A 27,152-nucleotide genomic window follows, 5' to 3' on the forward strand; every position below is an offset into this window, starting at 1 on the left:
CTGTGTATAAAATATAAACTACAGGGTGCTTATTTTCATATGGACCAGGCAATTACTTGGAAATTCAATAAATCTAACGATGTTTGTTGTTTTTTGTTTAATTTTAAAAACAAATACTGATAGTAATAAAAAATAAATGTTAAACTTATCGCTTGTTGGTGAACAGACGTTGAATGACCATTCGTGAATATTTATTTTGAATTATAAAGGCTTGTAAAAAAATTACAATAGCAACTGTATTATACCAAGTAGGTACTTATCTAAAAGAAAAAAGCAAAACAAAAATAAGGAAAAGTTTATTTTATAAGCAGTTAAACAAATACATATATTTTTTAAGTTGTCAATGATTGGTCTTTTAAAAATAATAATTATAGTGTTGGGTTAGTTTGGAAAATAATAGTTCGAAATACGGTAAAAAAATAATAATAATAACTTAAAAATGAATTGTATTTACTAAACTACTGGTGGGTATATTACAAAACAATTATTACTGTTTAGATTGAATGTATTAATTTTTACAATGATGTGTGGAAATTTGATGAAATTACATATTTAAACGATAAATAACAATATTAATTATTTTATTATAGTTTAAAAAATATTATTCGCAGGGATTCAAAACTTTTATGTACCTATATTAATATTACTATACGCAATAACATATTTTTTGATTTATTTCATGGTATTATGTATTTCTACGGTTTTGAGGTATTTATAGAAATATATTAGATATTCAATTTTGAATTATAGATATTGATATAATATGCTATGTATTATTATAATAATTAAATAGGATATTTTTGGGAAAAATTACATTATCAACCTTCCGTTAAATTAAAAGAAAAATAAATTAATTTAATAGTTATATCAAAAAAAACATCTCATGAAATATTATTGTTTATTAGTAATGAAAAATCGATCCGCTCGGAATTATTTACAATCATATATTCATATACCATAAAATTTAAATTTAACTCACTTATAGTATAAATCCCTTTGACATCTAATATACAGCAGAGCGGTACCCACTTACCTACATTTATCTTTTTACAATGAAAGTCGCTGTATACTTTATAATATTGTCATGTAATAATTTGACATTTTCTTTTCTCATACCGTCACTCGATACGTTGCGACCTGTTCCGTTATCGATATTCAATGTGCATATCAAATGCATCGGCTGGTGTTACCACGAAAACAGTATGTGGTAGTCATAATATGCTCCTTGATTTTTGCCAGAACATGTCACTAATAATCTCTTTGTTAAATCTATACCGCCACCATTAGGTCCAACCATACTTGTTATAAAAGGATTTGCAAACACGGCGTAGAGAGACCCTTATCGACCGTCCGCACGGTTAAAACTCCGAAATATTATCGCGTGTGTGTAAAGTTCAGTAAACATTTTCAAATAAAATAACAGGGAAACTATGACTGAAAAACTCGGACTAGCTGGTCAAAGCGGTGTAAAATTTTCGAGGATTTATCACTGTGAACAGTGATCGTGTATGCATTGTTTTTGACATGTTATGAAAAATCCGAGCAAATCCTATGAAACCGTTCTCAGAAGATCCGCGTTGTAGTTCTTTTGTATTAGCCATCGGTCATGGCTAATATAACAATTAACTGTTATTACGTGAGAGTGAAATTTATTACAAAATTATAATGAGAGACGTGCTAAGCAAAAAATTCCGATATTTTTAACACACGATGAATAATTATTTCCGTAATAAGTGCAACATATAGTTTATATTTTACAGTATGTATAATATAATATACTAAGCAAATGTTAAAAGTTATATTATGCGGTTTGTTTTTTCTAAAAATCATTTCACTTTGTGGATTATACAAATCGAAATCAATTGCATCATTTAATCAAACTATTTAAGTACACCATTAAAATCGGTACATGATTAATATATTTTAAGGAAATTCATTATAAACTTTTACTTTGTTATCTCTTTTTCGTATGCAAATCAATTTGATTGAATTTCAGATAAAACATCTTATTTTAGATTTGATAAGTTAATATTTTCTTTTCGTTAAAATTACGATATTCGTTATAATTAAAACCTAAAAAGTAATTCAATTAATTATATTGTATTATATTTCTATAAATGGAAGTAGTTTTTAAATTAACTTTCAAGTTCTAAACTTTCCGATATTATCAGTTTTACATGGTAGGTAGGTTTAATCTTATTAAAGTTTATATTTCTATCTAAATACGTTTTTATTTAGTTAATTCTCTTAAAATCTTATTTATTTCGTAATGTCTTGTTGGTTAAAAATGTATTTAAATGTAAATTAATTAAATAACAGCTGCTGTTTTACTTGTAGATTTAATGAAATCTTTTAAAAAATGTTAATAATAATTAGTGTAATTTTTAATTTCTACTTATTTTTTTAATATAGTTAAATAATTATGTTTTAACCTATTTGATTTTAAATACATGTAATATATTAGTTTTTATACACGAACATTAGCAAACTTAAAATAAATAAATAAATAAACATAATAAACTTTAACATTGCATTTTTTGTTATACATATTTTAATTTATTATTTTTAATATTATTATATTAGTAAAATTATAATATCTATTATATTTAAATTATTTATATTACTTATTTATACGTTTTAAAATAACTCATATAATTAGTTTATACAAATTTTTATCGGTACATTAATTATTTTTCAAGAAAATTATTTTTTATATTTATAATAATATTATTATCTATAATAGGTAACTATAATAATTTGTAATTTTAAAATTATTTATTACCTATCAATCAAACAAATATACATAATATAATAACCTACTCGTATATATTCAATATTTATATACTGTTTGAAAGTTCAAATGATTTTTTTTAAGTACCTAGGGCTTTATTATTTAAACAACCAAAGATTTTTATAAAATAAATATATTGAACTATTATGTATATTATATTTTACATAATATATACAAATTACTCAAAAGTGCTAAAAAGCACTCATTTTTGAAGAATCTACAAGTTCCAACTCTATCGATGAGTAGACTTACTTTTTCAACGGACAATTAGAATTTATCTGCCTTATAAATATAAATTATTTACGCATAGTGTGTAGTTGATTATAATATTATTATCATGCAATATAACCAGTGAACAGGGGATTAATAACTGCGTTTTTAAATAAGTCTTTTTAGACAAAAAATATTTTTCAAGATAAGAACCTCCGTATATCGTACTATGATCGAGTACTCATACGCGCTATAATATTATAATATACGTGCCGTCGGATGTTGTGCGAAAAGCTAGAAACTCTGTCGAAATGCCAAAGTGTCATGTCTGTTGTGCGCGATCAATCACTTAGCCACTGTCTGTACTGCAGGCTATGTCGCGTTCACCGGAGGTCGTTAAATAATAATAATAATAATAATAATAATATATAGGCAAACGTGCATGAATGTCTATCGCTCGCTACATTATTCCAGACCAGAAAATGTGTCACTTTGCCGTACGCGATACAATCAATTTCTGATAAATGAGTCAGGTAAACTATAGACCGTTGTGTAGGTAGTGTGTATGCAATATTATTATGTATGTTTTTGTACGAACTAATGAAAAAAACAACATGTATATGGTATATTACTTCCTTTCTATAATCGAGTTTTTTGTAAATATATTGAAATATTATCCAAAACACACTTGTCGCAGTTTTACTGACCGATTTTTGTTGAACATAAAGTTGAATAATTAGAAACATTTATTATTTTTCGATTTAAATTTAAACGCAATTTAAATGTTTATCAAGTGTTCACATCCCACCACGGGAGGGTTTATTCGATGTGAAGTGTTCGACAAATTAAAATTAAACGGTTTTAAAACGTTATGAATTGTGTATTATTATTATTCATATCATAAGTGATGTAGTTAAATTTGTTTTGAATATAAGATTGAAGACATTTAAAATACTGAAATTATTATTTTTAATAATATTATTTGTTGATTAGTGAACTAGAATTCAAAATGTACCTACCTAATGGAGATTTTTTTAAATTTATACACTTTTAATTTAAACTCAAGCTGGCATCTCTTGTTTCATTCATTATTCCGCGGTGTATACATCTTTATTTTATATTTATAAATGGTAATGTTATTACTTATTCAACATTTCGTTGCATTTAAATAATGGAAAAAATATTTTATAAAAATTAAAATGACTAAAATCTGAATTTATTGATTTTAACTGATTTTATGCATCTGATGAAAGGAATATCTATTTATTGTATTACACCATATGACATATTGTAATCAAAATTCTAACACAAGCAATTCATTTGAAAATGTGTAATATTATAGTATATATTTAATACTATTATAAATACCCCCAACGGTTCTACGTTCAAATGCACTCGATAATAATTTCAATAGTACTGTATATCATGAATTGGTTAAACTTATTGAGAATTTCAAATAGATTTTATGTCATAAAAAGCTATTAAAATTATTTAATGATCAATTGGACAATTAAGATAAATATTATATATTATTATTAATTGATGGGTGTACGTACCGAACTTTACTTTGGGTTCATTGCAGTTATTTTATAATAATGGAAATTTTTTGTTATTTCTCAAAAGAAATAACCATAATTACTACGAAACTGCTATTATAGTATATTATGTATTTTTGTTCACATGTTTAAGTCAGACATTAATTTGTCTAAAAACATATAAACGTAATAGAATTTTTTAAAACATCAGTAGGTTTCTATTATTATTAGGTACTGGTATTATTCTAATAAAAATACAATATTTGAGCATTTAATAAACAGCAGCGTTGCTTTTGAAATAATATTGGTATAATTATACATTGATATTATATTGTGTAAGTTTCTAATTATTTCGATGATGAACCATTATAAAATAATAAACACACGTAAAATGTTTAAACAATTTATAATAGGTATATTTACTCATACTCGACAACAAATAAGTGTCACATGCGTTGATGTTCAGAATGCGACTCAATGATACAAATGAGAACGCTGAATAAAGTAAATACCCTTTTTGCAGCTTAAGCAGCTATATAATGTGTACGAATACACACTTACTCTGTTTTGTGCGTGTGTTAGGGTTTAGTCTGTGGAGTAGAGTAGAGTTGGTCGGGTAGTAATTTATCAATAATTTGTGTTTTCCTCATAACCTTTACCCTTCCGGAAGCGCATGGATGATTCATCGACCGCGAAGCCCCATAGACAGTTTTATATTTTATTTTATATGTTTTTTTCTCCTCTCATTTCGCTTGAAAAAACCTGATAGGCCCGATTTATCATTTTCTATCCATCTGTCAAAAATCGGAAAAAAAATAATATATATATATATATATATATATAAATATATTACGTTTTTGGTCCTTATATATTGTGTTGCAGGTTGTTTTGGTTGTTTTACACAACCTTTATTTCCTTGTCTTTGGCGGCGAAAAATATATTTATACTTCAAGTTAAAAACCCCGAGGGGTTATAGGCATTGCGCTGGTCATCGAGTGTATGAAGTTTAAAGTTAGACATTTTTTGATTTTTTTTTTTTCTACAATGTGAACACTTTATTTATTTTACCTTTAGGTCAATGTACTTTATCGTATCCTAAAACTTATCAAACAGTTTTTGAAAATCTTATTGAGCGTGCGTGACAGGTAAAACGCATATACTACGAATAATAACCAAGAGTAAACAACCTAGACATGAAATTATGACGGTTTGAAAAGTTTCTAAACTTAAAGTTTGTAACCGTATTAAAATTCTATTGTTAAAGTTCGATTTTCATCAATAAAATATTCATTATATATTTTAAAGGGGCAAAGCACGTTTGCCAATCATTGGAAAACATAATATTGTAATACTACTATAGTATCTACAAAATGTTTAGATACATTTTGTCATTGTAAAATTACAGTTTTTGAAGAATTATTTTTAAATTATGATAAGAGTTAATCTTAATTAATAGTATTTTATAGTTTTATAATAATATTATTATATAATATCATTAGTAATTTATACTATTTTACTAACAGGCCGTCGACATTGGAAATATTTTTTTATCGTATACAACGATGTATCATTCAATTCAAATTTAACACATTCATTACAGTGGCCTACTCAATGATGAAGTACACTGGAGACCTGTGGTTACTATATTTACAGCAGAACGACTTAACTTATAATAACAAATATTATGACTCTCGTTATAGGATTATAAAAATATTTTTACGCGTAATTCTACACTGCCAGTCTATTTGAACATATTATAATGTTCTCTATGATGTGATAAACAGTGATTGTTCTTATACAAAAAACTGTTTCACCGTGATCCATTTAACAGCATATTTCTCACTTGTGATATGTTTATTATTAATATTTTTGTATTATTTAAATTTTTTAAGTACTCTTTAGTCTTTTCCCATTTAAAATACACTATCTTATTGATTTCATTGACGCAAGTTAAACCATATTATTTAAGTACCTTAAATTATATACGTTTGTGTTAATTTTATTACCTCTATTGTTCATAACGATCTGTAAATGTTATATTTTCAAATTACTTTATAATAATATATTATTTAAATTTATATTATGGCTTAAATTGAAAAAAGAACACGCATTTATCTTTTGGTACACCACAAACGTACCCGGATATCCTTTGTTCGATATAATGTTCTGCACTTCGGGGTATATCATTTCGTTACTCAGATTTTTTTTATATATATGTTATGAACCTTATATACATAAACTCGTTATCAAAAAAAAAAAAAAATTGAAAACGTTTTACTATAAACTCATAATATCAGTGTAACATGGTAATCTTTTGTAACTCATTTCAAAATAATATCGACGAATAAATTCGCATATTTTATAATAATCTATATTGTATTACGAGTTTTTAAATATACATATATAATACCTGTTTTCAAATCATCTATTACAACATACCTATGTTTGAATTATGTAATGGTCATTTTCGCATTAGTATAATTTCTGCAGTTTAAAAGCACGTTTTGACTTTTAATATTTTTAGAATTTATTGTACGCTAAGTGAATAGAGTTTATAAACCTTATAGCTTAGATACTTCAAATATTCAAAATAATTTTGAACACGTTATTTTTCAACTAAATTAACTATAAAATATATTAAGTTTATTAACACAAACACAATATTTTCAATTTTTAGTATGATATGGTTTTATCAACGACCATTGTGTCATAACTAACTATTATACGGGCTTTTGTAAACATTAAGTTTGAATTTAAATATCATAAAACTGTAATTTTCAATTAAAATTAGAATAACTTGCTTAAAATAACAATTTAAAACATATAAACTAAGAAACATTGCATCAAATAATGTTATACTAAAAAAAGCTTACAACACTAACTAATTTTAACTTTATTTGAAAACAATGTTTTATTTTTCTAATTAAAATTTATGTACATTTAGAATTTTTTTAGTTCCAGTGACAGTTGGTCAAACGTTTAAGGGGTGAAGGGGATAAATCCCCCGTGAATTTTTTCTTAAATATTTATATGACAATTAAATTTATGTATATTGTGCTATAATGTTAATGTATTAAATTTTTTATTTTTTATTTCTTATGTCACCCCCTCCCACCATGACAAAACCATTTGACCACTACTGTTAAGTTCACATATGTGTCTTCCTTTAAAATTAATTTTTGAAAAAAAAATCTTAAATAAATATACATAAATTGCTTCATTCTAAGCCAGTACTTGTATTTAAGTGCTTAATTTTGAAATTTGGAAGAGAACTGAAACAAAAACTTTAAATTTTATTTTTACAAACTGAAACCTTTGATCCATTAAGACTTGCCGTTACCCATGTAGTGTAACATGTTTTTTCTCATATAGTTAGACTACTCTGACGTTTCAACTGTAACGTTTCGTTGAATGAATAAAGAATAATCAAACAACGAGAACTTATAACACAGACAATACAATTCACGAGGGAAATAAAAAAAATAATGAAAAACGTGCAGTCATGATCAAGATCATCATTGCACATTAACTGAAAGAATCAGTGCAGCCTTTCTGAATTGCATTATATCATAATATTCTAGACAATACTGTTATTAAAAGTATAGTGCATCTATGTTATACAGTTTAATAATTTTTTTAATAGGCTGTATATAAATGTGATACAAATTATAGAAAACAATTACCGATTATTTGGTAAAAAATAGCTGAAAGGAATGTAACACACCGAAAATTGAGTTTAAAATGTCACATCAAATAAATCGATTTAACAGTAAAATAATATAGTACGAGTAAAATCAAATTAAGTTCACTCGACTAACAATAAGACTCGAAATTTAAGGAATACGCATGAAAAAAAAAACATAGAATGATGCATTTTGTATCTATTATTTATTATCTATAATTATTTAACCTTTTTATCTGTAAAGAATTAAATAACGGTTTTCTTAGATTTTGAAATATATTGATAGGTATAGCAATAATTATAATATTTCCTATATCAATATAACTAAGACATTAAATATTTTGCAATATTTTGCAGTTATTGATCAGCGGAAATCTTTATGTCAGCAATTGGGCTTACATATTTTTAGTTGATGATTAAATTATTATTTTGAAAGTAATGAGCCATTAAGATTTAGTCGTTAAAATAATTGCATTTCAATTTAGAAATGTTTATTAAAATCATATCTATTTCAGAAAAAAATAAGAACAAGATCACTATTTACTAATAACCGTTTGTTTTATGTAAATTGTTACAGAGTACACAAACAGGATATAATACATATTTTGATATGCAAACAAAACTTTTCAAACTCACTTGTTTTTAGCACACTTTATTTAAACTTTCGAAGACATAATTATTTATATGATAATACTTGAAATACTATTTTATTTTATTTTATAATTTATATAATTTATCATTTTTCAAAAGTATTAAGTCATCTTAACTGAAATAAATATAACATGGTGGTATATTTTTTAATTGTCAGTGTGTTTTTTTTTAGCATTATTATATCTTTTATTTTTTTGAAAACTCATTAAATTTTAATTTTGCATAAGACGATGGAAATTAATAAAAATAAACACTGTGGATTATTTAGGTTACGCTTTAGAGTATTGTCTTATTTTTTAATAAACATGCGGAGAGTCTTGTTAAGGAATTTGTCCTGCACTTGACGAATTTGTGATAAAATGATTTATTTTTTAATATCATTCCGACTATGCGATATATTTATATAACGACGCTAACGAATAGTCCTGTTTCTTTTTTTTTTTTTGTATACAAGACTTTCGATTTGGAAAATAAAACAATAACAGCCCGTCGAACGAATACCTAATGAACGAATTCGACCGACGGGACGACGAATCGATTTCTTCGAACCCCCTCTGCAAATCATCATCAATCCAACGCTCAAAATGCATCCCGCGGACTTAAGTGCAGTGGTGGGAGTACATGATGATACCGAAGAACGCAGAACGGCCGACGACGTGACGGTCGACAGAGGGACGATAACGACGACGACCGTGGTGGGACCGAGACGGCGATCGCGTACACCTACTGCAGACGGGCGGACGAGTAAACGTACCATAATATTATACATCACGAACGGCGAAGACAAATAATCCGAGAAAGTCTGAAAGTCCGAGAAAGTCGGTGGTGGAAGGGAGGTGCGGGCGCAGGTCATTAGACAGCGATCGCGGCGGCGGCGACGAACGCGGTCGGAATGCTGAATAAACCCGAATAAAAGTCAACATAAAAGTTTACGAACTTTCATCACCGCTGCTGTACGGACGGCCCGCTGATGTGAAAAAATTATTTTCATTCAAGCGCCCCCTCGTAATATTAAACGTACGTCTACAACTCTCGAATTGGGGGAGGGGGTAGCACTTACTTCGTTACGTGCCACTCTGCCACCGACGCATCGCATGCGTGTACGGTTTTGGTGGAAAATCTAGAATTTTGACAAACAACGACGATTTATATAATACTTTATACGCCAATTCATTCGCGGGGGCCGCTCGTACCGCGCGTTGTCTCACTATCATATTATTATACCATAAAAATATAGTTTTTCACGCATAGTAATATCCTATTATTCCAGTAACACTTTTCGAGTGATAATATTTATTTATTTATTTTTTTTTTTTGCCGACTGCATTTTAAAATTATTATATAACTAATATGCCACTAGTCGAGTCGTCGACAATAACGTCACGATCCACAACAAATGTGTGTTTTGTTTATTGTCGTCAACGGTCCGCAAAACGTGTTCAGTGTTAGGTACGCATAAATTACTTGTGAAAACGAATGAAATATTCGTACTTTTAGTTAATTGTATGTTTTTGGTTACACTTAATGTGTTATCAATAATATTGAAACACTAATAACAACACTGCGTTACTATAAACAAGACGGTACATGTAACATAATTGAATATAGTTGAATGAATTAAAGCGTGTTTAAAAAAAAAATTATGATATCCCTTGTGCACTATATTTCTAATAAATCAATTGATGAATTCGATTATATTGCATTATTTTTTCTACGTCCCGTAAGCATATACCTACGCACTTTAATATAAACTACAACGTATAATTTGGAAGAGCTAATGCATACGTTTGTTGTTGTTGTTGTCTTAATGACTCTGATTCATTCCAACGAAATAGTTTAACGCAAAATGCACAATGGTGATAATGCCAAACAAAAACTTCTGACAATGTGATATATTTTCTTAATTAGGTAACAGTTCTCGATTGCTGTTTGTTTGCGTATCCGTTTCTCCGTCGTTTTAGCGTAAATCTCCAAACTGCATAAATGATGCCATTTCACCAAGGATTTAAACCAATTACTGCCGAAACGGCTTTTAAAACAATTATTCCTTAATGGTATGGGAAAACACACAGCAATGTTTCCCTAAAGATTTACCGGCAGCACTTAGGATGTCTCTGCTAGTCCTCGGTTGTTAAATGCAAGGGCAACAGAACATTGCTATTTTTGTTTTCATTTCTGTTACACCCACTACCGCAGCATCCTTCCAGTCTACAATTATTATTGTTGGAACTGGCGCACATACTATCTGAAACGTGCATATTATTATAAAATACTATTATAGTTATTACTTATTAGTGACGGTAATCTCAATTACCTTGGTCTCATTAGTGGTAAAGGTTTTTATTAAAGCGATTGCCATTTTATAGATTCAAAATCGAAATAATCACACTGTATAATGTCCCGTGTCAGTCAAGCTCGTTTCGTCAAACTATATAATTAACTTATTTCCTTTTTTTCAAATCGTCGCATGCTCATAAAACAAAACTATAATCGCATTTGCCGATATCAAAACTGACATATAGTTTTAAAATATTTTGATGACTATACATAATACATAGCGTTGTACACATTGCTTACGTTTAAAAACAACTTATGAATGAATGATAATATGAGCTTAAATTTAACCCTAAAAAATAACATCGACATCAATATTATTGCCTATAATAATGTTTGTAAATCAATTTTTTTTTTAATGCTATGCACGATAAAGTGATACGAATATTTTTCAACTGTTACTTTTCAAAGGGGCTTGAATGAATAATATTATAAGACGTTGTAAAAAAAAAGTTAATTCATAAATATATAGTATATATATATATATACACACAAATCCAATAACATAAAAAATGCACGTTATTTCTCGAGTTAAACCGTTTTTATACCGTTGATATCGGTAGGTATGCCTATTACTATTTATTATTATAATATAACTTTCGTACGGTTAACTAAAGCAAAGTGTGAGCTAATATACGCTGATAACAAATCGACTGTAACGTATACAACAAAAATCAAATGGCTTCAGTTGTTATTAGATTTCCGAGAATACATCCGATCAGAGATAATACGGAATACGGAGTTTCCTTTATTAAAGAGACGTCTTGAAATTCCCCATAGCAATTATCCATTCATGAACGGAAGATATCCACCAAGCGGACAATTCTATCTTATTACGACTTTGCGTAATACAAACGTAGTACACTGCATGTGCACGCGTATTAAACAAATTCACATCAATTGGAGAAAATCGAAGAAGCCTTGAAGCACTCAATTACCTATATTTAAAATTATATCATATATATATATATAGTTTTGATGTGAATCTGTTTAATACACATGTACGTGAGGTGCATTGCGTTTATATCACATATATATTATGTGATATATATAAACACAGTGTGCCGCACGTACACGTGTATTAAACAGATTCATATCAAAACTGGAGAAAATCGATGAGCTCTGTACAGAATAATTCACCGAGCATGCTCACACCCTTTTTTTTCTTCAATAGCGCAGTTATTTAAAATCTGATTTTTGGCATTTTTAAATATATTAAAACCATTAAAAAAAAAAAAAAAAAAATCCAGACGTATATATCAAAGAAAAATTTCGAATTAGTAGTTTTTGAATAATTAAGATTTCTGTTCTTAGAATCATAGATTCATGCTAATGGGTTTGGATGATATGAAGGCTATGGTAATTTTAAAATACAAGATTAAGTTTCATTTCACAGTGAATAACGAGTTTTAGTGATTTTTACACCAATTTTTTAATTCATATAAAAATAATCTAACACTTAGTATTCAAAAGGAAAAACAAATCGTTTCGTAAGTTTGTTTATGAATAATATACAACAGTAAACCGAGTATGAAATTTAAATATTTTTTAAGACATTAATTTATGAAAATTATTTTTTAATATTTCATTAAATTCTAATTAAAAATAGTTAGTTTCTCGTAAAGTTTTTATTGTTTTTATTTTTAAACAAGAATAATTTCAAGGTTCTTTATGTTGCACGGTTTTAATTAAACTATGACTTTTGTAGTTTCCGTTTTATTTTATTTGAATTAAAATTAATTTTGACTAAGAAACATTTATTAACAACCAAATATATTAGGTAGGTATGTAAATATTATACTATTTATTACTATTATCAAATTTAAATGATATACATTTTTTGCATTTTGATTATTAGTTATTTAAGCTGAATATTAAGGGTGAATAATTTACGTATAAGACAAATTTCTCAAAACTGCTTCATACACCAGATAAATTTTTCGCATAGGCATATTATATGAATTTAATTTTGTGAATAGATATCACAAGAGATATACACGAATAAGAAGAACCATGTCAACTATGTAAGTTCAGGTTATTTCGTAAGAGCTTAAGAATTATCTATTCACTACATGACAAAGAATAAGTAACGAGATCTTGCTAGACCTTATTGAACAACCTAAAAGCTTAACAAATTATATTATCCTTTTTTTATATTATTTCGTAGATATTAATGATAAATCTCTGTTGCTGGATGATTAAATTCCATATTTTATATTATACAAAATTAACTCGATAATAAATATACTTAAAATTTGCAGTGATTGTAATAAATTAAAAACTAGATTATTCTTGGTAGGTATTCAAAATAGTTTTTAATTATATATTGAATTTAATAATATATACTTCTTACTATATTTTTAAGTCAAATTATTTAATCTGAAACATACATATAAGTGATGTTGTAAATAATATTATAAATCAACCATTAATACAAATAATAATTGACATTTGTTATTAATATATAATTTAATTTAAAGTTATTTGGAATTTTTTAGATACCTAGTATACAACTAACACGGCTCCTTTTAGTTTATAACAAATAAATAGATGTAAAAACCATGATTATCTACATTTTTATAAACATAAATTAATAAATTAATAGTATAAAATGTCTTTGTTAATTGTAGTAAATTAAAATATAACTTAAAAATCAAGTAAAATATTTAAACTTAAGTATTTTATTTTTATTATTAAAAAATAATTAAAACTAAAAATATTTTATTTATTCTAATACTTAAAAATGTGGATAAAATTTTATATGATTATAATTAGGTATCCCAATAAAATATATTATCCTAATACCAAAATTGGAACAGAAAAATACCACTATCATTGTACCAGTAATAATCGAACTAATTAATTATAACTATAAATCGGTAAATTACAAGTTATTATATAACATTTACACTATAAATACGTGATTATATTTCTAATTTTTGATTTATATTGAAAATATCGCAGTATAGGTATTATAATGATATATTTTTCAATCGTTTCAAATTATTGTTATATCATATTGTTATTAAATGTATGATTTACTATACTTAACTTTCGAAAGTATTCTAAGCATGGCCTCAAAGTTAAATTTATTGTGTTAAAATTATTTTGTTTGAAAAGTTTGAAAAAACAAGTAAAACGTGTTTGGATTTAACAATATAATATTTGTGACGAATCTGTCAAACAGTATGCGTATACAACCTTTGTTAGAGTTCTGTTCAAGGATTTTCTTTTTATTTAAACAATTTTTTTTATACCAATCAACAGTAAACATTTTATTTTCAAACTTTTATAATCGACTTTTTCAGTGAAAAATATTTTTGTTTTTTCAAAATTCCAAAACATAGATTTAATAAATTTCCGAAACTTAATAGTTATTTTCAGATAGTTTTTATTTATTATTTTTATTGTTATAATATCGCTTTTTTATTTATTTATATAATTGAACGATATATTTTTTAATATAGGTATATATAAACCCTTTAAATTGTGCTTGTATTTTTTAAATATAATTTGATTTTGCGCAGATAAGTTGTAAGTAAATTCAAAATCAGTTCACATTTACATTACAAATTTTTATTTTTATTTTTATTATATCATTTAGGATTTTTTTCAGCTTTTTACTATGTTTTAGCTACATTATTATTATTATTATTATAGAATATAAATGAGTATATGAAATTATGAATATATATTGTTCATCTTGATATTTATTATTTTTCATAAAGATAAGCTATACATGTAAATAAATATAGGGTTTTAGAAACTATACATCCGAGTATTCACCGAAAATACTAAAACATTATATTATTATGTATGGATTATTGTTTTTGTTATTATTTATTTAAATAATTGCATCAATAAATGAATGACTGTTGAGTGCTCTTTAAAAACAATTAGGCCTTCCACTGAAAAAAATAACTCTTTTAATATTCCTGTAATATAAATATTTGAATTTTATTTTTCATCAGTACTGATTTGTATTAAGTTAAATTTGTATAACTTTCTAAAAACGAATATAAAAATTGAATTAATTTTGATTTAATATTTCGACTATAATAACATATTATTATTATTTACAATATATCGTGAATTCTTTTTTTTTACTCTTGTAAGTTATTCGATCGTGTATAACAGTATAATTCTAACTATGTGTTGATTTAAACAACCTTCTTAAAATAAATAATCGAAAGACCTCAATTATTTTTTACAATTCGTTTAATCCCTGAACATTTTTCAAACCTCACATTATTGCCCTGTGAACCGTTTGGTTTCAACTTTTGAGTTAACAACCAACTGCATAAATATAAAGCGGTATACTTATAGCATCTGACCACAAAAAAAAAAAAAATAAATAATCAGTGGTAAGTACTAAAAATTCGAGTCTAAAAATGTTTATCATTGCCCACAAGTTAAAATCTTATGACGTTGCAATTTATCAAAGACTTAAATATAATATATTATTATAAAATAATATGTTATGATTGCAACTGCTTATTGAAATTGTAAAACTAAAATCAAGATCATTCAATAAAAATAGACATTTAGAATATTTTTATATATATTTTAACGAATTTTAAAACATAGAGCAATAGATGATATATCTGAGACAGTTTTTATATATTATAACTGCTAATTATAATTATGTGTTTTTATAATGCATATTTAACATATTTTATTATTATTTCATATTAAAATAATATTATATTACCTACTCTATTTTTATATATGATATATTATCCTTTAATTATAAAGTATTTATTTTTTAAATTGTATTATTCGTTCAAACTTAAGACTTGTAAACTAACTACTGTTTTTGAATTATTTATAAACATCAATGTCACATGCTTATCGAGCATATTTAGGCCATAAACATTATATTTTTTGCGAATGTCCACAACCCTCAAGACATAATGGGCTACTATGAGACGAAAATCTGTTACACTCCAAAGCAGGTTGACAATATTATAGACCAAAGTCCTTTAACAGCATTATTATTTTAAATCGTTAAAACCAACGAACGACAAGCACACAATCACATAATATATTAAAATTACGATCACACGGCGTCACAGGAACTAGTTAAGGAACTGACGACCATCGTCGACATCGTCGTTGTCGATTCATTTTTCCGGTCGGGTTAAGAATTCCTATGCTGCGAGAAACGGCATACACAAATACATGATTGGTCATGGAACATGATTATTATTTAAAACGATGCTACACCGTCACCAGTGACTGCCTGAGTGTACGATAAACACGCATCACTTGCTGTAGGCCACTGCAGTCGTGGTTCCGGTTTCCGGTTATCACGCTACGCCGCACCGTGTCATGTCGTATATTATATGTTTATTTAGATTTCATATAGCGCATCATTCGAAATCGATTGCACAATAATATGTAGGAAACCTCTGATCACACACATTGTCGACACCGCAAAGTGATCCAAAATATGATCTAAAGTAAAAAAAAAAAATAATAAATAATATGATAGAAACACATAATTAACAAGCTTAACAACACGCGATATTATAATAATGTATAGTTAATAATATAACACGCGATAAAAACATTAAGACAGTTATAAATTTACAAAATTTCACAACATAATATGGCAATCTACAATACCGATAAATGTGTCACAATTACGATCACCTTTTCTATGGTTGTTTGAAGTATAGTTAATGACTATAATACACAGAATTGGCGTTTGAGTATACACGACTGGCGTAAGCAATCGTTTATGTCAATTTTGTTGTTGAAAACTGTAAAAATGTGAGAGATACGTTTTATCATAAAATACATATGTTCAAATACTTAAATATGCAAAAGTATTCAAAATATAATTTTATTTATTATTAACGTCGCATGAACACTATTAAGGTTTTACGATGTTGATGGCACAAAATTACGAAAAATATATTCATGCAAACAGACCGGATGAGGACGAACTCCCGTTATTTCTCATGACGATCAGAAAATATATTGTTACATCCATTATGGATATTATATAACGATGTGCGTCCGTTTTCTCGAAAGTTTTATAACGTTAAACCAGAAACGAAAATTTTAATGTAACAAACGATGTGTAACGGGTAGACAACACATCGTATTATTTATTAAATTAAGCAATTTATTCGACTATCAAAAAAAATAATTCAAAATATACATAAATGACTTTTTTAATGTTTATCAAAACGTATTATTCGTATTTTAAAATAGGGTAACAATAACGAATCTCTATTATTTGTGAATTTTACAAAATATTTTAGCAGTATATTCCTTTGGTATATTATTTAAATTGTCGTTGGTCGTGTGGTGAAATATTTTCTCATCTCGATATTATTTTAGCTATCACTTTTTATTGATTTGGTGTATTGGCATCATAGGCATCCATATAATCTTATCAGTAATTTAAAACTAATTGTACATCAACAAAATTCTCATCGATTGTAAATGATTATTTAACGTGTTCCGTGCTTAAATAGTGTGATTTATTTTTAACATACTAAAATTATTTTAATAATTATAATATTAATGTTCAATAATTCATTTTGAATGACTTTTAATACACATATTACAAAATAAATATTCAAATATATGCATTTTAAAAATAAACGTAAATAACACAAATTGCATAATGTATTTATAAATGCATTTTAGTAACTTAAAGTATATAAAAAAAATTGAGAGAATTTCTGGTCACGCGAATAATGAAGAATAAAAAATAAGCGCGGTTAACGACGGGGTTTATACTGGTTATGGTATTATAATTCATAATGATAATTTGATATTACGAGATATAGTTATAATTCAGATAATGGTTTTTGGGTTTATTAACATTATACTTTACCGAGAGTTATGAAAAAAATGTATTTTAAATCAAATAATCGTTTTATTCAAAATGATAATTATACTTAGCCACTTGAGTATGTTTTTTTCATATATCAATATATCTACATTTTCTTAGTTAAAAAAATTAATATCCTAAAAAATAAATGTAATTAAAACATATAATTGTTAAAATAGTGCTATATTATTATGAATCGTATTTAATTTTTAGCCAACAATACTAAAGTACTTGATAATTATAAATTTAAAAAACGTACTTTAATCTAAATTGACGTAACTAGAAATTCAACAACGCTTTAATTGATCCCGAGGCTGCTCTAAAGGTTTTAAATATATGAATATACGGTATTGTAAAAACAGATAAAAATATATACAACAAAAAGGCGTAATTATTCCATACCTTTTAACATAATAAAATATTCTAAAACATACATTAGCTTAAAAAAATAACAATGAGAGTTTTGTGTTGTGAATTCGGCCATTTATAAGCAAATTGGAAAAAAATGTAAATACTAAATTTGATTTTAACTAGAGAAACCATAATAAATATATTTTATAACTATAAGAATTAACTTTTGGAGTTGAAATTCATTAGTAAAAAATATAGGTTTGTCGTGTTGTGTTAACCCTTTAGAGAAAATATTTTTTTTAAGCATAGATTAATGTAAAAATATTTAAGATAATTTTTATAATATAATATTGTTTTAATATATAAAACATTTTTGTAACGAATCTTTATTTTTATAAATTTAGTTGAGATATCGGGAAAAATCTGTTATTGCTACCTACTGTGAAACTTAAAGTTTATGCACAACTACGATATAATTGATAATAACAACAAATTAGATTTAAAGTTTTGATCAGTTTACTAGGATATCACCCTTCGTCAAAATGCTATCGTTAATAACAAAATACTAAGTATTTGATCTCGGAACTTTTAAATTAGATTATTAAACTTATTTAATAAACTTTTTATTATTAATTTTCAAATATTTTTTAACATAAATGGTTAATAATAAAATTAATATTTCACGTAAATTAACTAAAATCATATTTATATTTTATTCAAGAGATGAAAATATATATAATAATATATTTTGATCATTGAATATTTAATTTTATAATCTATATAGTCGAATAATGTATACACGCAGTGCACATGTTTAAAAATTATGAATCAATTGTAGGTATATTGTTTTAATTATTGATAGAAGTATAGTATTTTCAAAGTACTGTAAATGAATAGTTTCTTTGACAAACAAACCTGTAATCATATTTTTAGTACCCATCATATGTTAATTGTACTATACATTTATAGATTGTTTAAAATGTGGTTGTACGTGCAGACTGGTGCGGGACTAAGCAACACATCTTCGAAACATAAAAATCATATTTCATGAAAATTCCGACGGTTTCCATAGTGGAAATAGGTGTAATGATTTTATTATAGTAGTTAACCATGATTTATCGATACCTTCTAATCCTACACGAAATAGGTATACAATGAATTCCAGTTTCGAAATAATATGTGGTTGCTTCAACAGCTTTGCTCGAACACGACCTGTTTTATGGTTTTGTTCAGTTGTAGGTACTTATATATAATACGTATATATATATATATATATATATATACGTGTAAAACTATGCGAGACTATCCTAACATGCTTTTCTTTACAGTAGCGTTGTAATTATCTTTTGAAATCGTAATAGTAATGTAATTACTTTTAATGATAATAGGCAAGGTGAAAACTGCCATGGTGTTACAACCTAAAAACAAAATCATTTAATTACATGCTGAATGATCGTATAATACATATAATAATAATAGTAATATAAACGTGTCGACAACCTTGATTTATAAAACAAAACCTATCTCTATCACGTATCTATACATATATATATACACGTTAAACAGAAATTATATAAAAACCCAATGCTATATAATTGTAATAATAATTTCTACAGAATAATTGTAATATTTTTTTAAGCAAAGTGTGGATGTGTCTTAATTATTAATAAAATAATGAAATATTTCAATTTCACAACATAAATAGACTTGTATTATAAAACATGAGTTAACACTAAAATAATAATATAAATGGAAATATATTAAAAACAACAATATTCGTTTAAATCATATACAATACTATGATAATAGTATAATAATATGCATGTACAATTATTATTGTTATTGAAATAAAATGAGGTAGATCTTAACAAAATAGTAAAATTAAAAATTGTCTTTTATAATATTTTTCATAACCAAAGATCAAACATAAGCATAACAATAATAACTGAAATAATATTATACATAGATATGCATCAATATTGCATACCCAGAGCGCCGTGTGAACTGCTTGTATTTATAGATGATATAATATTTTTCATAGCGTGGAATTTTACTTTCATACAAAGTGTGTTGACTTTGTAGTACATTTTTTTTTTTATTTATTTATTAAAATATTATTATGTAAAAAAATATATTTGAATTTAAAGAAAAAAATGTGGTATATATATGCAACGAACGTCGATATAATGTTGAATAAGTCAACGATTTGTAATTTAATATTATTATTTCTTAATGCTCAACCTTCCATATTTTACCAAATTAGTATTTTTATGACATATTTAAAAATATACGCTCCTACAAGGCTTAATACAAAATAAAGACCTGACTTAAATTAACGGTAGTTAAACAACCATAAAAAAATGTATTGTGTATTGTATTCGGTGTTTCAACTAATGTTACGAAAAACATTGTTTGTACACTGACTATTTTTGACCCATAACGTTAACAAGTGTTCAGCTACGAGACGTCGTTTACACTTTAAACTAAAAAAAAATAATTTTATCGATAGAACTATGGACAATTAAAAATTGTACGTATCCTCAGATGGTTTGATGAATACCATTTTACATAAAATACAAACACGATCTATATTATTTATTTGGAAATTATTTACGAATTTACATAATTTCGAAAGACTAATTACAACTAGATAATATTTAAAATGTTATTAATACTTTAAATAATATAAAAACTTATTATTTTTTTTTTTAATTTAAATTTCCCGTGCTTTTTTCTAGACGTGTATGTATAGCTGAACTCTTTTATTTATTATTTGAGTTACAGAAGTATTCAGTTCTATAAATTGTTTATCTAGTATCTAAATGTAAACAAAAATCTTATATTCGTATCACAAAAAATAATTATGATACATAATATTTTGCGTTGATACGGTATATTATATCATTTAATTTATTCAGCAGTATTTTAAACACGGAACTTCCTAACGAGTACACTGGAAATGCAAACACTATACGCGAGTCGCAATTATGTTAATAGTAACGCGCTTTGACGAAAACCCGGTTATAACCAATTTGCATTGGTCATCAGGAAATACCTGGGCAATCGTCGCCACGTGGTAGTTATCATTTCCCACTTGACCGCCAATCATAATAATAATGCGAGTTTATTGTATTATTATTGTATTGATCCGTCACATTTTCGTCCATTAATTGTTTCTGCGCGATATACGATTTACGATCTGGTGGCGTTGGTGGTGGCGAATTGTGTACGATAAATGTACAAAGCGCGATATTAATATTATAATGTCCCTAAATGATATTATGTTGTCAATAGATTTTTTTTTTTTTTTTTTTTTTAATTTTGTGAACGATTTATCACTTTATTAGGTTGATGATATTATAAAGTAATTATTTCAGTGCAATACGTTATTATTAGTATCCTATCAAGTTGAATTACCAAGGTATGTAGTACGATAAAATTACGCAACCATCGATGTCAGTTATGGTTTATTGGTTAATGACTTATTTATTTCTTCGTATACGCATAATAATATTATATATTTCATAGCAAGACAGGTCATTAGTAGTGTTTACAAACGTCATGTAATGGCCAAATCCCTTTCTACATAGGAGATAAATATGTTTCATAAGTATAATTATAGGTATGCCATTATTTATCAAACTGTCCTATTGTAATCTATTTATAATACGTTTTTATCATTCACGTCTGTTTATCTCTTTTACATTTTCAATATTTTGAATTTTGATAATTTTAGTCACTTATACACTTTATTTGGAGCCAATATTGATGTTATTAAATTTCGAAACGAATATATAATAATATTATACTACTTGTTCAACTTTATAAGTGTTCTTCACATGAAACTTTTCCTTTAAACTTTATTAATAATAAGTAATATCCAATAGGTATCTCCTTCTATTTGCTCAGAATACAAAACTAATAATACTATTTTTACAGACAATTCCCAACTGAATTATTGTGTCTTATTCATATTATATATTGTATACGATAGTCGATTGTTTTTCAAGGAGTATTAAGTTCATAAAGTTAAATTATTAACCGTTCAATATAAAATTATATTGTATATTTTATAAAATATAAATTATAGTGTTTGAATAAATATATTATCAAATTTAAAGCAATTTTCGGTAAAGCCGTTATGAATCAAAAAAATGTTGATTACAGTCGTTTTAAAACTTTGCGTTATTTTATCGACACGTTAGGAGAAAGATGACAATTTCATTTCAAATGATATTTTTCACATCGCTTTATTTTTTCAGTTTGATTAACTATATTATTATACATGATTTATAGTATCAACAACAACATACGATTTTATAAAATATGTCAACGTTGGGCGAATGGTGAATATTATTATTTGTTTTGTTTTTCATCACCTCTTACACGCCAATCGTGTATATACGTCACTGCACGTTATATGGATTTATGTGATAACTGTATAGGTATAAGTATAGGTGTACATGTATTATATAAATTTATTATTATAATTTAGTCCCGCTGACGACGGTTATGTTGCAATTTGTATTATTGTGTATGATCCGCAGCGCCGACGGCAATTTCGACGTGACGCTGGCCACCAAGGCGACCATATACCACGTAGGGCTGGTAGAATGGAAACCGCCGGCCATATTCAAATCGTCGTGCGAGATCGACGTGGAATTTTTCCCGTTCGACGAGCAGACGTGCGTGTTGAAATTCGGTAGCTGGACGTACGACGGATTCAAGGTACCCCCTTCCCCCATCCCAACTATGACATACACACACAACCATATGGCCATAAGAATACAGTAGCAGTTTGTTCGTTTTATTCGTTTCCGTCGGATCTTACCACGGAACCGGATAGAAAAATAAATTAATAACAATGCATAACTTAAGTCACAATAATATTATTCTTTTTCTACTTCGGTTACACATAAATAATAATATGCACAGTGTACACACCGCGACGGCTAATAATTGTCGACGACGCGGCATTTCCGCTATTTTTCGTTCCGTTATTAAACCTCTTATTTTTCATTTCTTTCTACGAATAAGCAATATAACTTAAATAATGTAATTATCACTGTACCTATACTCTCTATGGTTGCTGTTACATTCATGTTGTTGTTGATGTTGTTATTGAATGTTATTTTTGATGTTGTTGTTGTTGTTGTTGCACTCGTACACACGAACAAACCGACTTGCAACCAAAACACTTTTCTATTATTATTATTATTATTTATTTTTTTTTTTTTTGTTCATGCATAATGTACTATTTTAATAATAAAACAGGACCTCTAGGACTCGGGTCCTAACTCCTGATCTATCAGTGCTGTATATAATAAATACGCTTAAAAATATATATGACGTATACTATGTATATAAGCTATGAGTATACACTAAACAAGTATTTCTATTATTATATTATCTATTCCCTTAGCCTTGTTCTTTATACCTATAATAATATTATTGTGTTTCTTCTTCGTTGTCTTGTACTATGTATTATAATATTATACTTACTTTACTTCGAAACATTTTGCCTATCGAATGTATTACCATAATAACTAAAAAAAAAAAAAAAAATGTGGTACCGAAATATATGTACATGTAGGTACATGTCCATGGCACTACATAATAGCTTGAATATTTTTAATTTTAAAACATTATTATTATTATTTTTGTATCATATAATTTCCTCGTAATACTTAGTGTATATATTATATTATAAATGGAATAAATGTGCACTTCCCGGCTGCGCGTGAATATAAATAACTATATGTAAATATGTGTGTATGTAATCTATTAATGTTACCATTCCGACTGTCCGTGCGAAATGCTCGAGAATACCAGTATTTATAGTATTGTGTTTTATTATTAACTTTCGGAAATTGGCATTTCTTTCGAAACAAAAATATAAGTAATTAAAAACGAAAAAATAAAATCTTTACTGAATCACTTTAGTGTTATTTAATGCCTAAACATTTGTATCGAGCCAATATGCTTTGCATATTCAACGATAATTTTATTTTTCTCAAATCCAATTCTTTAATGACTAAATAGTATAATAAAATAATACGATTTAAACTTCGCTACCATTTTCTCTCTTAGTGTTCAATTAAGTGATTCTGGTAAAAGTACAACCATTAAATTTCGATTATAAATTAAAATAACAATATATACTCTATATACCAATGTTAATTACACTGTAAATAATATTATTTATTTATTCCATGTTTACTTGGACAATTCAAAAATATTAAAAATGTACAAATATAATACACAAATAAACGATTATTACTTTAAAATTTTTAATATAAGTTTTGTTTGCAACTTCTGCTTACTGTTTTATTTTTGAAAAAGTAAATTGTTTTCAAAAAAGGTAAAATAATGTTAAAAAACTAATAAGTCAATACCGTTATATAAACACTAAACAAATAAAGTTTGTTGTTCATAAAATAATTGCTATTAAACAACTGTTAAATAAACAATTTTATTTCTTCAACATAAAAATAAATTTACTTTTTGGTAAGATTTAACGGGCATCAATAAGGTTGTGTCATAAAAGTTTAGCTTAGGTAAAGAATAAATTACGTATCCAATGAAGATTTTTTTTTTTTTATAAACTAAATAAAAATAAAAGTTTCTTATGAAGTATATATAAAGTCATTTATAAAGGTATTTTTGCAAATGTCTGTCGTGAAAACTATACAACCATAATGATTAACTCTAATTATTATAACAGAGATGAAAAAAAAAAAAAACGATAATTTATGGCTTACATTAAGCTATGTCGACTTAAATCGACTAACCGATGAAAACATAATATTGTCAACAATATATTTAGGTCACGGTGCTACAGGACACGGTCGTCTCCGATGCCTTTGTGGCGGGACCACTAAAGTTATACGTAGAAAAAAAATATACAATAATAATAATAATAATAATTATTATTATTATTATTATTACTATAAACCATGTAAATTAGCGTAAAATACATTATAATTGTTATTTACAATTATTATTATCATTATTCTCGAGCATTTCGCCCGGTACGTGCGCAGCGCACAAGGGCCGCGTACAGTTGTATTGTCAGTAGCCTAGTAGACGTGGTATGTTGTGTTGTTCCAGTGCGGACGGTAACTACGAGGTGACCCTTATGACAAAGGCGACGGTTTACTGTACGGGGCTTGTATTATGGCAGCCACCCGCCGTCTATAAGTCCTCGTGCTCCATCGACGTCGAGTTCTTCCCCTATGACGTCCAAACTTGCGTACTGAAACTAGGAAGTTGGACGTATGACGGGTTCAAGGTGACAATGATAATGTACCGCTTGGCCAGCAAAAAAAAAAAAAATTCTTCCTGGTTCATCGATATAACAATAACTCATAAAGTTTTAATATTTTATGTACTGTTTTGTGGCGGCGCTGCAGTAACACGATAATACCGTAATACAGAAATTATTATTTCGTGTGCATTGCCGTGATACTCGTCTTACAAGGTCATCGTCACCGCAGTCGTACCCTGCATATTGTAGTCATGATCAACTGTAATAATAACAACGTTATAAAAATATTATTGCCCCGACCGGTCGTCCATTAACCTATAACGTTGATTGAATAGTAATTTTATTCATTTTTGTTTTGATTATACCACTCGCCGGTGGACATTATTTTTAATGTTAATTTATTCGCAAAGCGACGAGAAATATCTGCCGACCGACGTTTCTGTTTCCGTCCCGCGACGGATCATCATATTATTAGAACATAATGATATTGTGACGTCCAAGTGGAAAAATTCAATTATAATGATTTGACCTTGGGGAAGTGATTGCGTTTGTCTGGTAGAGAGTTTGCTTCACGCACCGTAATGGTATATTCACTAGTTAAAGGTACTTAGTAACAAAAATTATATAGTTGTGTGCACGTATATTATATATATATATATTACATAATATTATCATAGTGTAGCGTAATATTATTATGTTTTCTTAGACATTTTAGATATACAAACGGTAACTTGTACTCGATGAACCAGGTACACGCGGGGCTTGTGTGATTATCATTTTTGGGTGGATTCATTTTGTAACGCTGTTGTGATATGTCTTGATGAATGTGTGAAACCGTAGGAAAATAATATGATACCTTTTCATTATTTTATACTACGCCTATTATAATAATAATAATATGAAAAACCCATATTGAACGTTCATGTTACTGGAAATATATTTTCACGGCAGTATCGATCAATTTTAATGGATGGGTATTTAATATAATACGTAATATTATAAACAACGCGGAGGGTAACTCGTGGATCCCGTGGGCTTATTTTTAATATTCATCCGTAGGCTGACAGCTATAATATTATGCTATAATAAAATGTACGACCCTATACGCATACACAGTTTATTTAAAAAAATATTTCATTTCATTTTAAACCCCGGCTCTTGATAATGTTCGTATCCCGTTAACCCGATAAAATGCATTTAACTCGATCGTTAAGAATAAATTACTCCCTATACATGGCCAACTTATTTTTAACTTATTTTCACATTTTGAAATAAAAGCTGAAAATCATTTTAACACATTTATAGCCGTTATAATGTACTTTTGTGTTATATATTTTATTATTTATATAAAAGACTACTTCCTGTAAAGTCAATAAAGTTGGACGAACGTTTAATAGAACTGTCCACGCCGTCCGTGGCATAGAAATATATTATCAAGTTTTGCCAATGTCCAAAAACTTTGTCCTGATGAGTGAACTTCG

At 27.0% G+C, this 27,152-nt stretch overlaps 1 protein-coding gene across 4 annotated transcripts in view; it reads left to right on the plus strand.

Moving 5' to 3' along the window:
* The window catches only part of LOC113551067 (acetylcholine receptor subunit alpha-like), a 159,205-nt gene that overhangs the window by 79,643 nt on the left and 52,410 nt on the right, over nucleotides 1–27,152 (plus strand). For 3 of the 4 annotated variants that reach the window (XR_003405100.1, XM_026953115.1, XM_026953100.1), the window contains exon 5: nucleotides 22,952–23,132. Coding sequence is in view for 3 of the 4 variants with exons in the window: in XM_026953115.1 (XP_026808916.1) it covers nucleotides 22,952–23,132 (181 nt within the window). In the remaining variant the exon portion in view is untranslated. Of the gene's footprint in view, nucleotides 1–22,951; nucleotides 23,133–25,514; nucleotides 25,696–27,152 lie in introns of all 4 variants that reach the window. The other variant, XM_026953108.1, reaches the window with a different exon arrangement.

This window comes from Rhopalosiphum maidis, chromosome 1 (genome assembly GCF_003676215.2).
Source record: "Rhopalosiphum maidis isolate BTI-1 chromosome 1, ASM367621v3, whole genome shotgun sequence".
Classification (NCBI taxonomy): domain Eukaryota; kingdom Metazoa; phylum Arthropoda; class Insecta; order Hemiptera; family Aphididae; genus Rhopalosiphum; species Rhopalosiphum maidis.